Source organism: Dendrobates tinctorius, unplaced genomic scaffold, assembly GCF_039654945.1.
Source record: "Dendrobates tinctorius isolate UK_male_01 unplaced genomic scaffold, ASM3965494v1 ptg000009l, whole genome shotgun sequence".
NCBI lineage: Eukaryota > Metazoa > Chordata > Amphibia > Anura > Dendrobatidae > Dendrobates > Dendrobates tinctorius.
The window spans coordinates 18,805,899-18,822,191 of NW_027361677.1; the positions used below are offsets into that span (position 1 = coordinate 18,805,899).

At 42.9% G+C, this 16,293-nt stretch overlaps 1 protein-coding gene across 1 annotated transcript in view; it reads left to right on the forward strand.

The window, feature by feature from the left end:
* Positions 1–536: 536 nt before the first annotated feature.
* The window catches only part of CDH15 (cadherin 15), a 58,763-nt gene continuing 43,006 nt past the window's right edge, over positions 537–16,293 (forward strand). The window contains exons 1-2 of the mRNA XM_073583491.1: positions 537–671; positions 5,273–5,384. Of these exons, the coding sequence (XP_073439592.1) occupies positions 5,304–5,384 (81 nt within the window). The 5' untranslated portion in view covers positions 537–671; positions 5,273–5,303. The remainder of the gene's footprint in view (positions 672–5,272; positions 5,385–16,293) is intronic.

The window sequence follows — 16,293 nt, forward strand, 5'->3', positions numbered from 1 at the left end:
GTTAGCATCCTCGATAATCAGAACCTCCCACTCCCATCTCCAAGACTATACACGTGCTGCGCCAGTTCGTTGGAATGCACTTCCCAGGTCAATACGAGTTGTCCCCAATCCCTACAATTTTAAGCGTGCCCTGTAAACTCATTTATTCAGACTGGCCTACCGCCTCAACACATTAACCTAACTATCCCTGTTTGGCATAGTCAAAAGTTTTACCATAACCAGGTTCCCCATATCATTAGCCCTCTGCATCCGTACTGTTACACACTTAACATTATGGCTGGTCCAAACAATCAGGGCAATTGTTACCACCCACCTTTCGTGTCTCCCCTTTTTCCCTCATAGATTGTAAGCTTGCGAGCAGGGCCCTCATTCCTCTTGGTATTTGTTATAATCTATGTGATTATTGTTATGCTGTAATGTCTATCGTCTGTACAAATCCCCTCTGAAATGTAAAGTGCTGCGGAATATGTCGGCGCTATAGAAATAAAATTTATTATTATTATAGTATATACATACTTGAATGTGTATCTTCTCAGGTGACACCGCAGTCTACAAGGACAATTCTTACTGGATTCTGGGCCGAACCTCTGTGGACATCATAAAGAGCGGCGGGTATAAAATCAGCGCCTTAGAAGTGGAGCGCCACCTCTTGGCTCATCCTAGTATTGCAGGTGTGTAAATTAAAAGGAACCTATATTCAATTCATGCTGCCCAAACCATTGACAGCAGGAACGCACCCTTGCAGCCAGGTAGGTCCGAAGAGCCAGCTTGAGATTATAGGGAGAGGCGAGACTAACCTGCAGCAGTCCACCTGCTAGGCTCTAGTTGATTGACAGGTCTTTATCAATGTACTCACTTGAGAGACCTGTCAATCACCTGGAGTGGTGTGAGAAGAAACCAGCAGGAAGCAGCGCCAGACTAGTCTCACCTCTGACATTGCAAAGAAAAACATACCTTGCTGCAATCACGTAACCAGGCTCTGATTCACGCCATCCATGGTTTGGGCAGCATCAATCTATTGACAGATTTGATTTGAAGGGTTTCCCCAATGTTTTAAGGATAGAGGATAATTTAGGGATTTTGAACTCTGGGACCCCACCGTTCTGGAGAACATCTTAATGGAGTGGAGGCTGAGCACATGTACTTTGGCTCCGTTTTTTTCTTATATGGGACTGACAGACGTAGATGAGTACAATGCGATGAGTCCAGGTCTTACTGGTTGTCGTCCAGCAGTCATTAAGATATCTTCTTTCCTGTGTATATGGAATAACTTTAACCCTTTTCTGCCATGAGACTTACTATCCCGTCCATGTGCCCAGGGACTTAATTCCCAGGGACGGCATAATACGTCATAGCGATCAGCGGCGCCCACGTGGTGAGCGCCGCTGATCGCGGCCGGGTGTCAGCTGATTATCACAGCTGACACCCGGCACAATGTGTCAGGGGCGGTCACGGACCGCCCCCGACACGTTAACCCCTTGCACACCGTGATCAAACACGATCGCAGTGTACCGGGGGTTAAAGGGAAGCATCGGCAGGCAGGGGTCTCCCTCCGTGCTTCCCTGAGCCCCCCACGGCAGCGCAATGTACAGCGCTGCTGCGGGGGTCTCTTTCCCTACAGGCCCCCGAATCCAAGATGGCGACGGGGACCTTCGGGGGCCTGCAGGGAGCCGGCTTCCTCAGTGCCTGGAAAGCGCGGGCACGAGGAAGCCTGCTGCACTGCCTGTGACAGATCGCTGATGTGTCACAGTGATCTGTGATGTGACAGATCAGCGATCTGTCACAGGACAGTGATGTCCCACCTGGGACAATGTAAAAAAAAAAAAGTGTTAAAATAATTTTTAAATAATCGCCAAATAAATTAGAAAAAAAAATATTCCCCCAATAAATTCATTTTTTGGAAATAAAAAAAACCAAAACAATAAAAGTACACATATTTAGTATCGCCGCGTCCGTAATGACCTGCCCTATAAAACTGTCCCATTAGTTAACCCCTTTAGCGAACCCCTTAAAAAATAAAAAACGAAGCAAAAAATAATTTATCATACCGCCGAACAAAAAGTGCAATAACGCGCAATCAAAAAGACGCATATAAATATCCATGGTACCGCTGAAAACGTCATCTTGTCCCGCAAAAAACGAGCTGCCACACAGCATCATCAGCGAAAAAATAAAAAAGTTATAGCTCGCAGAATAAAGCGATGCAAAAATAATTATTTTTTATATAAAATAGTTTTCATTGCATAAAACCGACAAAACATTAAAAAAGACCTAAATGAGGTATCGCTGTAACCGTACTGACCCGAAGAATAAAGCCACTTTATCAATTTTATCGCACGCGGAACGGTGAAAACGCACCCCCCCCCCCCCAAAAGAAATTCATGAAACGTTGGTTTTTGTTCATTCTGCGTCCCAAAAATCGAAATAAAAAGCGGTCAAAAAATGTCACGTGCCCGAAAATGGTACCAATAAAAACGTCAACTCGTCCCGCAAAGAATAAGACCTCACATGACTCGGTGGGTCAAAATACGGAAAAATTATAGCTCTCAATATTTGGTGATGCAAAAACTATTTTTACAATAAAAAGCGTCTTTTAGCGTGCGACAGCTGCCAAACATAAAAACCGCCATAAATAGTAAATCATGTGTAAAATGAGGATGATTGACCTCATGGAGATCAACATCCAACACTGCGGAGACACCATCACGTGTTTCTCAACGCAGTGATTCTAGAGCACTGCCCCCATCCCTTATGGATCCTCATTTTACACAGTCTTCTACTAGGCATTGCTCCTACTAGCCAGTTTCCTACTCCACACTGATGAGGGGCAAATACCCCGAAACAGCTCTCTGTGGATGGATACCATGTTTTGGCATAGGTGGTTTCCTTCATTGGAGACTGCCCTTCCCGTGGTTGTTCCTTCCCGGGGAAGGACCTGGCTAGTCATTGCTTGCGTTGAGAAACATGTGATGGTGTCTCCGCGGCTTCTGTTTTGCATAAATAGTAAATCAAACCCCCCGTTATCACCTCCTTAGTTAGGGAAAAATAATAAAATTAAAAGAAAATGTATTTATTTCCAATTTCCCATTAGGGCTAGGGCTGGGGCTAGGGTTAGGGCTGAGATTAGGGTTAGGGGTGTGTTGGGGTTAGGGTTGGAGTTAGAATTGGGGGTTTCCACTGTTTGGGCACATCAGGTGCTCTCCAAATGCAACATGGCGTCTGATCTCAATTCCAGCCAATTCTAAGTTGAAAAAGTCAAATGGTGGTCCTTCCCTTCCAAGCTCTGCCATGCGCCCAAACAGTGTTTTACCCCCACATATTGGGTATCAGCCTACTCAGGACAAATTGCAAAACAACTTTTGGGGTCCAATTTCTCCTGTTACCGTTAGGAAAATAAAAAATTGGGGGCAAAAATATCATTTTTGTTGGAAAAAAAAATGATCTTTTTATTTTCACGCCCGGGCGTTATAAACTTCTGTGAAGCACTTGGGGGTTCAAAGTGCTCACCACACATCTAGATAAGTTCCTTGGGGGGGTCTAGTTTCCGAAAAGGGGTCACTTTTGGGGAGTTTCAATAGTTTAGGTACATCAGGGGCTCTCCAAACGCACATGACACCCGCAGACCATTCCATCAAAGTCTGCATTCCAAGACGTCACCACTTCCCTTCCGAGCCCCGACGTGTGCCCATACAGTAGTTTTCTCCCACATATGGGGTGTCAGCGTACTCAGGACAAATTGGACAACAACTTTTGGGGTCCAATTTCTCCTGTTACCCTTGGGAAAAGGAAAAAAAAATGGGGACTATAAGATCATGTTTCTGGAAAAAATACGATTTTTTTTATTTTCACGCCCGGGCGTTATAAACTTCTGTGAAGCAATGGAGGGGTCAAAGTGCTCACCACACATCTAGATAAGTTCCTTGGGGGGGTCTAGTTTCCAAAATGGTGTCATTTGTGGGGGGTTTCCACTGTTTTGGTACATCAGGGGCTCTCCAAACGCGACATGGTGTCCGATCTCAATTCCAGCCAAAAACGTCAAATGGCGCTGCTTCCCTTCCGAGCTCTGCCATGTGCCCAAATAGTGGTTTACCCCCGCATATGGGGTACCAGCGTACTCAGGACAAATTGCACAATAACTTTTAGGGTCCTGTTACCCTTGGAAAAATAAGAATTGAGGGTGAAAAGATCATTTTTGTGGAAAAATGATTTTTTAATTGTACGGCTGTATGTTATAAACTTCTGTGAAGCCCTTGGGGGTTCAAAGTTCTCACCACATATCTAGATAAGTTCCTTGGGGGGGTCTAGTTTCCAAAATGGGGTCACTTATGGGGGGTTTCCACTGTTTAGGTACATCAGAGGCTCTCCAAACGTGACATGGCGTCCGATCAGAATTCCAGCCAATTTTGCATTGAAAAAGTCAAACGGCACTCCTTCCATTCTGAGCTCTGCCATGCGCCGAAACAGTGGTTCACTCCCACATATCAGGTATCAGCGTACAGGACAAATTGCACAATAACTTTTGCAGTCCAATTTCTCCTGTTACCCTTGGTAAAATAAAAAAAAAATTACCCTGAAGTATTTTTTTGTGAAAAAAAGTTAAATGTTCATTTTTTTTTTAAATATTAAAAAAATTCCTGTGACGCACCTAAAGGGTTAATAAACTTCTTGAATGTGGTTTTGAGCACCTTAAGGGGTGCAGTTTTTAGAATGGTGTCACTTTTGGGTATTTTCTATCATATAGACTCCTCAAAGTGGCTTCAAATGTGATGTGGTCTGTAAAAATAAAATGGTGTTGCAAAAATGAGAAATCGCTGGTCAATTTTTAACCCTTATAACTTCCTAGTAAAAAAAAATTTCGGTTCCAAAATTGTACTGATGTAAAGTAAACATGTGGAAAATGTTACTTATCAAGTTTTTTTGTGTGCCTTATCTCTGTGATTTAAGGGCATAAAAATTCAAAGTTGGAAAATTGCGAAATTTTCAAAATTTTCGCCAAATTTCTGTTTTTTTCACAAATAAACGTAAGTTATTTGAATGAAATGTTACCACTAACATGAAGTAAAATATGTCACGAGAAAACAATGTCTGTCTGAATCACCAGGATCCTTGGAAGCATTTCAGAGTTATTACCTCATAAAGGGACAGTGGTCAGAATTGTAAAAAAATGGCCCGGTCATTAATGTGCAAACCACCCTTGGGGCTTAAGGGGTTAACACTTATAAAACTTATGACTATGAAACCTTATAATGAAACATTGTTGTTCTGCTCCTAGATGTGGCTGTGATCGGAGCTCCAGATGCAACATGGGGGCAGCGAGTATCGGCCATTGTGAAAGTACAAGAGGGGCATCTACTGTCCTTAAAGGCACTGAAGGAGTGGGGCAGGTGAGTAAATGATGGAGATGTGGGAAGGTGCGAGACGTAATGGTTACTTGGCATTAACATAAGACTCCGTTTTGTGGGTGAGTTTTTAGCATGTGTGTGACACTGTACTTGATTAGAAGCCCTAAATTTTTTCACCAAGGTTTGAAATTACCAGCAGTGCTTTTTGCTCTGTCGCAGCCATTTTGCTTTTTTTTTTTTTGTACAATGTATCTGAAATGCCTCTCAGACCTTGCATGTATCTCGGTCATTGCACAGTTTCGGAGTCTAGTCAGTAACTAGATCCAGCCTTGTGAAAAGCTGAATCAAAAAAGGAGAGTTTTGGGAACGGTGCAAATGCCGTCTCTGGGATCATCTTCCAACCTCTGTAAGCTGCTGTAAAGCTTTTTACTTTCTGTGGCCACCTATATTACAGATCCATCGTCTGGCCAATCGAAATATGCGGTAGGAACTTGGATAAATATGAGTAACATTAGGCGCTATTATGATTTTGCTGAGACTTGTAGTCCTGCAGGGAGCGAATATGTACTAAGTATTAGTACAGCAGTAGCTTTCTTTATTTTCTTGACACATTTTGCATGCAGACCCGGCTCATATGTGATACAAGTATCTAAGACCTGTTCCCTTTTCTTATTTAGGGCAGTCATGGCCCCGTACTGCATTCCTGCTGAGCTCATCCGGGTGGAAGAAATTCCCCGAAACCAGATGGGAAAAATCAATAAAAAACAACTGCTCGCTCTCTTCTATCCACAGTGAGAAGGGAGGGGGGCGCAGAATATACCGTACCTGCCTGATCACACACCAAGACGAGTCTGCACACAGCCCACAATGGAGAGTGTACACAGCTATGTACTCCAGGTAGGATGCAGATGTAGCAGAGCTGAGATGTTAAGCCATGCAATAATATAAAAGTATTATCTGCATTCCTATGGAAATACTGCAGATATTATTAATATTGTTTATTTGGCTCTGCTTCATCTGTATCACCCTGACCAGAGAGCTGTATTTTATTTCTACACTTGCACGTGAAACAAAGTCTGGAATCACATTTGTAGAAATCCACTTACATGCCGCAGACACATTTCCATGCATATGTATGTAACAGATTTTCAGTCGCAGATTTTCCGGCAGCCAATCTGTTGTGTGTGAACATACAGAGTTATTACTTGATCCATGTTACAATGTGGATCTCGGCTGTAATCGATGTGAGAATATGATCTCTTGGAATGGAAAGTCACACTGATTGTAAACGCAATGAAATCTTAATAAAATGAAATCCTTTCCCGTAAGATACTTACCTATCCAATATCGCTCCATTTTCCTGCCAGTGATGTCATTACTCACGTGGATGACACAGTCTGTGATTTTTCTTATATACGGTACTACAATACAGTTGCAGTTTGTAGAACAAGCAATTAAGTCCTAAAAATGTAGGTAAAATATAAAATACAAGTTTTGGAAAATATAAAAATGTAAATTACTCTTTTTCTTAAAAACAAAGGAAGAAAACACTATATCCAGATATGGTGACACTATCAAAAACAGAATTAATTAACGCGTGCGATGATCTCCGAAAAATAGACTCAATCGCCATACTTCCCTGAAAAATTATGCAATAAAAAGCGATCAAAATATCGTATGTACCCCAAATTTGTATAAATAAAGCTGTGAATTCATCAAGCAGAAAGTAAGCCCTATATTTATTTTTTTAAACTTTGAAAAATGGCAACATCATGATCTGTCAGCTAAATAAATATATATATATATATATATATATATATATATATATATATATATATATATATATATATATATTTTTTTTTTATAAACCGCTTATTTTTACAATCACTTTTTAATATATATTAAAGAGCTTTATAAGGATGTCAGGGACAAGATCATAGACCTGCACAAAGCTGGAATGGGCTACAAAACCATAAGTAAGACGCTGGGTTAGAAGGAGACAACCGTTGGAGCAATAGTAAGAAAATGGATGAAATACAAAATGACTGTCAATCGACATAGATCTGGGGCACCATGCAAAATCTCACCTCGTGGGGGATCATTAATCATGAGGAAGGTGAGAGATTAACCTACAACTACACGGGGGGAACTTGTTAATGATCTCAAGGCAGCTGGGACCACAGTCACCAAGAAAACCATTGGTAACACATTACGCCGTAAAGGTTTAAAATCCTGCAGTTTCTGCAAGGTCCCCCTGCTCAAGAAGGCACATGTGCAGGTCCATCTGAAATTTGCCAATGAACACCTGGATGATTCTGAGTGATTGGGAGAAGGTGCTGTGGTCAGATGAGACAAAAATTGAGCTCTTTGGCATTAACTCAACTCGCCATGTTTGGAGGAAGAGAAATGCCGTCTATGACCCAAAGAACACCGTCCCCACCGTCAAGCATGGAGGTGGAAACATTGTTTTGGGGGTATTTCTCTGCTAAGGGCACATGACTACTTCACCGCATCTATGGGAGAATGGATTGAGCCATGCACCATAAAATCCTGAATGACAACCTCCTTCCCTCCAACAGGAAATTAAAAATGGGTCGTGGCTGGGTCTTCCAGCAAGACAATGACCCAAAACATACAACCAAGGCATCAAAAGAGTGGCTCAGAAAGAAGCACATTAAGGTCATGGAGTGGCCTAGCCAGTCTCCAGACCTTAATCCCATAGAAAACCTATGGAGGGAGTTGAAGCTCCGAGTTGTCAAGTGACCGCCTCAAAATCGTAATGATCTAGAGAAGATCTGCAATGAGGAGTGGACCAAAATTCCTGCTGACATGTGCACAAACCTCATCATCAACTACAAAAACGTCTGACTGCTGTGCTTGCCAACAAGGGTTTTGCCACCAAGTATTAAGTCTTGTTTGCTAGAGGGATCAAATACTTATTTCTCATGCAAAATGCAAATAAATTTATATAATTTATACAATGTGATTTTCTAGATTTTATTTTTCATCTTCTATCTCTCAATATTAAAATTAACCTGCCCTTAAAATTATAGACTGTTCATGTCTTTCTCAGTGGGCAAACTTACATTACATTAAACAGGAACCATAGTTTTAATTAATACATTAATATATCTGATCAGAGAAATCTGCTTATTTCTCCTCTAGGACTCATCTTTCATTCTCCAAGTTCTTAATTCAATAGTAAATTCAATGAAAACAGACTTTTCCATTGCTGAGATAGGAGATGACAGTTGGTGCTCATAATGTTCTATGGAGAACTGTAACTGTCGCTTAAGGGGAGAACTTGCATCAGCATGTCATTGTTTGGCCTCTTTCTCTTCCCTCCACGTAGAACTCTAAAAGCACCAACTGTCATCTCCTATCTTAGTAATGGGGAGTTTGTGTTCACGGACTACACATTTTACCCATGAAATGAGAGTGAAATATGAGTGCAGGAGGAGAAAGAAACAAATTTCTGTGATAAGATATATTACAAAATTGTTTATTTTCACCCGTACTATTAATTTATGGAATAAATTTTAAAATGATAATTTCGATGTAAGAGCTGCAGATACTTTTCTTCACCTTGTGGCAACCTCTTAAATTAAGCGCAGAGGCAGAACCACCCCTAAGTTTGAATCACAGTGTTGAAAGACTGCCCACCATCAATACGCTTACTGGTCGGCCATCATTTTATAGCTATTTACACAGGCAGGTCTCGCTTCAGATTCCCACTGAATGATATGTATTAAATCTCTCAGCAGCTATTGTTCTCGGCAGCACAAGTCCAGTTTTGACAAGACGATGTGCTGCCGAAAACAATGATCTTTCGAGCCTTAGACATTCTTGCCTCTGCTGCAGATCACTTTTACATCCCAGAAGTTGCAAGGAGCCATAGTAAGCAAAGAGCTTCTCTCTTCATTTCCTCCTCCTCCTGTCATTCCCACAGAGATGCTGCCTGAATCGGGTTACAACAGCCCACAAGAACCTCCAGCTGTTATAACTTTCCGCAGAAAAAGTAGATCTATTTCCTGCAGAGCAGACATGTAACATGGAGCACATTAGACAATAATTACCCATAGGGGGGTAAAGCAGTGCATTGTGCTGTAATATCCTGCAGGGCAGTCCTGTAATATTATGAACATTATATTGTATTTTTCCATAGAGCAGTCATGTAACATAATTCATTTTTCACCATTTTTACTTGCGGAATAGTGGAGTACACTATACTAGAATTAGCTGCAAAAAGTCGAGTATGCAGTGTATACCGCTATACCCTGGCATACAGTGCGGTATTCAATAATTGCTTGTTAATCTATAAAATGGTCATATAACATGGATGAAAATATACCACAGTTACCACAATGCAGTTATAGGACATGGTGCACATTATAGCTGAACTTGTTTAGTACATTGTATGGCGGAGAGTTCCATAGTCTCACTGCTCTCACAGTAAAGAATCCATAGTCTCACTGCTCGCACATTAAAGAATCCATAGTCTCACTGCTCTCACAATAAAGAATCCATAGTCTCACTGCTCTCACAATAAAGAATCCATAGTCTCACTGCTCTCACAGTAAATAATCCATAGTCTCACTGCTCTCACAGCAAAGAATCCATAGTCTCACTGCTCTCACGGTAAAGAATCCATAGTCTAAGGCTATGTTCACACACAGCGGTTTTTTTCGCGGTTTTCCCGCGGATTTACCAAAACATCCGCTCAAAAAATGCCTAAAATAAGCTTCCTCTTCATTTTAATGCATTTTGCACTTTTTGTGCATATTGATGCGTTTTTTACCGCGAAAAAAATCACTTCACGGTAAAAAAACGCAGCATGCTCATTAATTTTGTGGTAAATTCCGCATTTCTGGCTATTTTCTGTGTGTCTGGGGACGCTCCGGAAAAAATTGCGGCAAAAACGTGCGGGGGGAAAAAACGCACATTTTCTGGGAAGGAGTCCGGTTTTCATGCAGAAATTTTCTGCATACGTGTGCACATAGCCTTACTGTTCTCACAGTAATGAATCCGTAGTCTCACTGCTCACACAGTAAAGAATCCATAGTCTCACTGTTCTCACAGTAATGAATCTATAGGCTCACTGCTCTCACAGTAAAGAATCCATAGTCTCACTGCTCTTACATTAAAGAATCAATCGTCTCACTGCTCTCACATTAAAGAATCCATAGTCTCACTGCTCGCACAGTAAAGAATCCATAGTCTCACTATTCTCACATAAAGAATCCATAGTCTCACTGCTCGCACAGTAAAGAATCCATAGTCTTACTGCTCTCACATAAAGAATCCATAGTCTCACTGCTCGCACAGTAAAGAATCCATAGTCTCACTGTTCTCACATAAAGAATCCATAGTCTCACTGCTCGCACAGTAAAGAATCCATAGTCTTACTGCTCTCACAGTAACCCAGTTGTTAAGATTCCATAGTCTCACTGCTCGCACAGTAAAGAATCCATAGTTTCGCGGCTCGTACAGTAAAGAATCTCTTCCTGTGATGATGTAGAGGATAGCTCCTTTTCATCACTGCAGATGAGGTGTGAAAAGTTCATTATGCGGGTCTCTGCTGTCCCTCCATACACCTGCAGGTTGTCAGCCATCGCCCTCATCCTTCGGTCACACAATATGGAGCACATTACACAGGAATCACGCAGAGCATGTACACAGCACACAGTGCGCTATACCGTAATTACCCCCAAACCAGTCCTATTCATGGGGTACATTGTACTGTAATTACCTGCAGAGCAGTCAGGCAACATGGCGTCCATTATACCCTAATTACCTGCGGAGTATTTCTGTACTGTAATTATCCCAGACTCGCTGGAATCAGTCAGCGAGCTGTCATATCTGCTGCTTGCTGCAAATTCCATGAAACTCTTCTATAATTGCAAAAACTTGTAACATGCAGAACATTGTGTGCGCGCCGTAAATCAGACATGTACCCTGCAGAGCACGATACCGTAATCGTGTGCAGAGCAGATCGCGTTCACTTTGTAATTCTGTACTTTCCTGCGCACTGTAAAGGGTTAATCCCTTGGCTTTGGTCCCCGGTGTGGCCCTGATTTTGGTGACATCTCTCGGACTTGGCATTCGGATCAATACGGAGCAGCAGAGCCTCATTCATAACTGCTCCGCTGACAGGCAGGACCCAGCAGGGAATAAATAGCAGGCCGGCCGCTAACGATCCATCTCTTGGCCAGTTCAGCCGTAGGTAATGAAGGGGAATATGCCTGTTTCTTTGTGTGTTGATTGGAGGGGGGAGCGACCGGGGGTCCGAATCATTAGTATAATTCTAGAGGAATCTGTTGTGATAGATTGGAACTAAAATGGGAGTATTTGGCTCGCCACGTAGCAATTAACCTCCTGACCTAGCCACAGGACTAGTGACGGGACTAATTCTTGCAGGAGTAATGACATGCATTTTCCAGGGCCAACAAATCCCCAAAAAACGGTGCGTACGTATAACATTACAGTTCCATGCAAAATGCATCAGAGAAAAACCCACTCAAGCAAAACCCCACTCAGGCCCGGCCCTAAATATAATCTAGCGCTTCAATTTTGTCCCTCTAAAGTTAAATTTCCAAACAGATCCTCAGTTTAGTAGTCGATGGAAGCAAAGGTAAAAGTTGTAGAGAAGTAAATATACTTTCAGTGATGCACAGGTGACCTAGCCTAACTCCCCCAAAATCCCTTTAAAGGGGTTATCCGGAGTGGATGTGAATAATGCTGATGATGTTCGGACCCCTGCGAGTGGATGATGAACAGGTACCATGCACGTGTCTCATTCACGGACGCGAATACGATCGGCCGGGTTGTGGGGTTAGACCGTCATCAGCACCGTTATAACGCATTTCATTCTTATGAACATTCCTCATTTTTTGGGAAGAAGTAGAGATCATGGGTGAGACCCTTTTTATGCTTTCCGTCTCATTGAAGAGCACTACAGTCGCGCTCTCCCAGCCTGAAACTGCTGATAGCAGGGAACAATAGAGTCTTTAAGGATGAAGGTAGACACAAGTCCTTCCAGTTCAACCTATAGTTTAACATGTAGATCCAGAGGAAGGCAAAATCCACATGAGGCCGCTGCTAATTGTCCCATAATAGGAGCAAAAACGGCAATGAGATCAGCTCTCTGGATCAACGTCCCATCACAGAATTTAGTGCCCATAAGCTGTCGTATTATATTTTTCTTGAAAGGCATCCAGTTTCTCCCTGTTCTTTTGCAGTGAATCGACCATTACAACAACATGTGGCAGAGTTCTTTAATTTTACTGCTCATACAGTAATGAATCCATAGTCTCACTGCTCGCACAGTAAAGAATCTATGGTCTCACTGCTCGCACCGTAAAGAATAAATAATATTACTCTCACAGTAAAAAAATATCCAGTTTCACTGCTTGTGCAGTAAGGAATCCATAGTCTCACTGCTCGCACAGTAAAGAATCTATAGTCTCACTGCTCGCACCGTAAAGAATAAATATTACTCTCACAGTAAAAAAAATCCATAGTTTCACTGCTCGCACAGTAAAGAATCCATAGTCTCACTGCTCGCACAGTAAAGAATCCATAGTCTCACTGCTCGCACAGGAAAGAATCCATAGTTTCACTGCTCGCACAGTAAATATTCCATAGTCTCACTGCTCGCACCGTAAAGAATCGGTGTGGATGATGATGATTAATCCTTCTTTCCTCACAACGTACAGCAAACCACCTTGACGCCGTCGTAGGCCTAAGTGTAAAAAGATCATTGTACCATTCTCTGTTCAATCCCCTTATATATTTGTACGGTGTAATAAGGTCGCCCTGAGCCTTCGTTTTTCGTACTCTATACCCGCCGGTCTGATAACCCATCTATCACCCATTTTCTTATCTTGGTGGCTGTTCTCTGTGGCTGTAGTCCAGCTGTGTCCTTATAAACCGACCATACCCAATATATACGATAAGTGTGCCCGCCCTAGTGACTATAGAGGAAAGGATGCATTACTGAATGCAGGTGGCATGGCGCCCTGTAATCCTGGGCACAGTCTATCTCCTGCCTCGCCGCCCCCCTGCTGTATTTTGCTTGCACTGCCCTGTGCCTCCTTGCCTCGGCACTATCATGTCTACTATGGGCTTCCGTGCCTTGATTAATGACATTATTCGGTCCTTTTGTAATATTCTTTTAAGCTGGTGACGCTTTTCTTTTGCATTGCACCCCACCCCTATATAAAGCGTCTTTTGGGGTTATTGTGTTCTGCCAGCTTTAGCGCCGAGCTCTTCCCGGTATTATGTGTCCATTGTGCCCCGCTCGTCGGGTGTAATGACCGCTTATCTCTCTGAGGTTATGCCATCCTTTCGCTTTCTGCCCTCTGTACCGCGTGCCCAGTGCATTGTCTGCTCCCTTGCATTGTGCCGCGCGCTCCCTGTGCTCTGCCCGTGCTGTGTCTGCAGCAATCAGCAGACGGTGGAATGTGTGCCCGGGGGGGTGCTGGGCTTCCAAGTTTCTTTATAGCTGACATTATCTTTTATTGCCAGATAAAAATTCCAGGCTCGGCTGGTTTTATTACTGCTATATGTGCGGCTCATCCTATCCTCGCAGGATTCTCTCCCTTGACAACACACGGTACACTTCTGGTACTTTGCAAGGGGGGGGGGGGGATTAATGCCCCTCTGCCTTTTTTTTTTTTTTTTTTTTTTAGGACAATCTTTATGTCTGTACGATTGTAAGAATGACCCTCCCTTGGCTCCTTAAACCGCCACGACCTCTGTAATGTAACATTAGACTGATGCATCTTTCGAAAGGTACTAGCCCCCCTTGTGGGGATCGGGGTCTTGCATCCATTCACGTGTTTCTCATGGATCGGACATATTCTCTACATTACACAACATTTTAAAGCAATTTTTTTTTAAGAATTTTAGAATGATGGCCTATGCTCTGTGAGGGTCTGCCATGGGGGTCCCACCTGCTCGCAGAAAGAAGGGGCAACGGCACCACTCTCAACCAAGTCAACCCCATTCAATTAAGTTTTTGATTGACATTCCCAGTGCAAAAGAAAAACGAAAAAAGTGTGCAAAAGGATTAGGATTCGGTCTAATACAAGCCCTCTTTCCGAAACGAGCCCCCAAAAAACTTTCCATTGCAAAAAAAAAAAAAGTTTGGTGCCATAAAAAGTGTACAACGATTCAGTCTATTGCACGCCCTCTCCGAAAGGAGCCCCCCAAAACTTTCCACCTCCCTCGGCATCTTAAGATCTATGCAAGGGCCGGGTTGCAACCCTAATATCCACCAGTTCCCGAACTGCGTAGCTCTCGTTCCATCAGAAGGAGAAACGCAGGTTGGGGGGGAGGGGGGACCTGACGGCCACACTCATGTTGCAACAAAACTCTTAAGACGCAATGATTATTATTTAGCAAGCCCTATAGTTATGCTATTAGGTAGTGCTGCTGTATGCACTTGGAGGACTTGTCACTTGCACATAAATACGTGATATTATGTCAATGCTGTCGTTTTCCTGAATCCGGCGATGTTTTTCTTTTGTTCCTGCGCCTCTCCATTCCTGAGATATGGCCTTGAATATAAATTTAGTCTTTTAGCCAAATAGGCGTGATCTTCAGCTCTTCTTTGTGGGCGTGTCCTTGAGGATTCTCTCCCAGTTGACTAACAAGACTAGTGTTTTGTACAAGGAAGAAGAGGCCGTATCTCAGGAACGGAGAGGAGCAGGAAGAAAAGAAAAACATCGCCGGAATCGGGAGAACAGCGGCATTTAAATCAAGTAAAAAATTACATATTTTTGAAAAGTGACTTAGTTTTGGTACATTTCTCTTTATTTAAATATAAGAGACGTAAATAATGCCCTGAAAATACCAGAAGAAACTTCTGCACAATTGGTATATACTTGTGAGCACGCACCCAGCCGTGAACGCTTTGCACAATCGCTACGTAATGTCTTCCTACTTTGTAGCGGTTATGTAGATGAGGTGAGTTAATGCATTCATTTTGGGATTTTATGGCAGAGGGGGGTGGAGAGTTTCTTCAGCTTTTGTAGTATTAGTGCCCAGGGCAATGTGAATCCTTCAGCTGGTGTGGAGGACAGACAGAATATGCTTCGTGCTGCTCTGGCATAATGTGATGTGATGTGGCTATGCCCAGGCTAGAGAATGCCAGTGGCAGGCAACATCTGCTCCGCTGCCCCTGTCCTGCGCGGCAGCAGGCAGGTCAGAGAGGGGAAGAAGGGTGGTGCCTATGGGTATAGGATGTGCGCTCATGTGGACGTACACGGTGGGGGCGGACTGCGCTCTTGTTGAACTGTCTAGTCCATTAACACGATAAACAATATCCGTCAGTGACATTAGTCAAGGACGCGGAGACATTAGAAGAGATAGATGTACAGACAGCGAGAGCAGTGACCACTGCACTGTCAGGGAAGAGTGACAGCTATTGTGACAGGCGGGGAGATTTTTCAGAACGTTTTTTTTTTTTTCCCATATACTACATGAATTTATATACATGGCGAACTGTATAGCTCACAAAATTGCACCTAGGAGAGGAACCTACCCTGCAAGTCAGCGTCTGACCCTTTTGAAGGCCTAATCCTCGTCCGTGATGCCATGAAAGGGTCTTAAATGCTCTTTAATGGAAAAGAAACGGTGGCAACACTTGCACATCATTGCCCCTTACATGGGACAGCTATGAGTACAGCTCACAACTAGCTCCGACATAGAGGAAAAATAGAGTGGCGTCGGCCACCGCTCCATTACGACAAGGCCCCGTTCTTGGGATCAGTGGGGCTTCCAGCTGTCGGACCCTTCCAATTCTCACATTATTACTTAGTCTTTCGGATAGGTGACTGGGATGTTGTGCAAGAAAGCAGATTTTCATACTTTTTTTTTTTCCCCATAGAGTTGGGCTCCTTAAGGAAAACTAACACTTTTACAAAATTTCTCTCAATGATGTTACCTT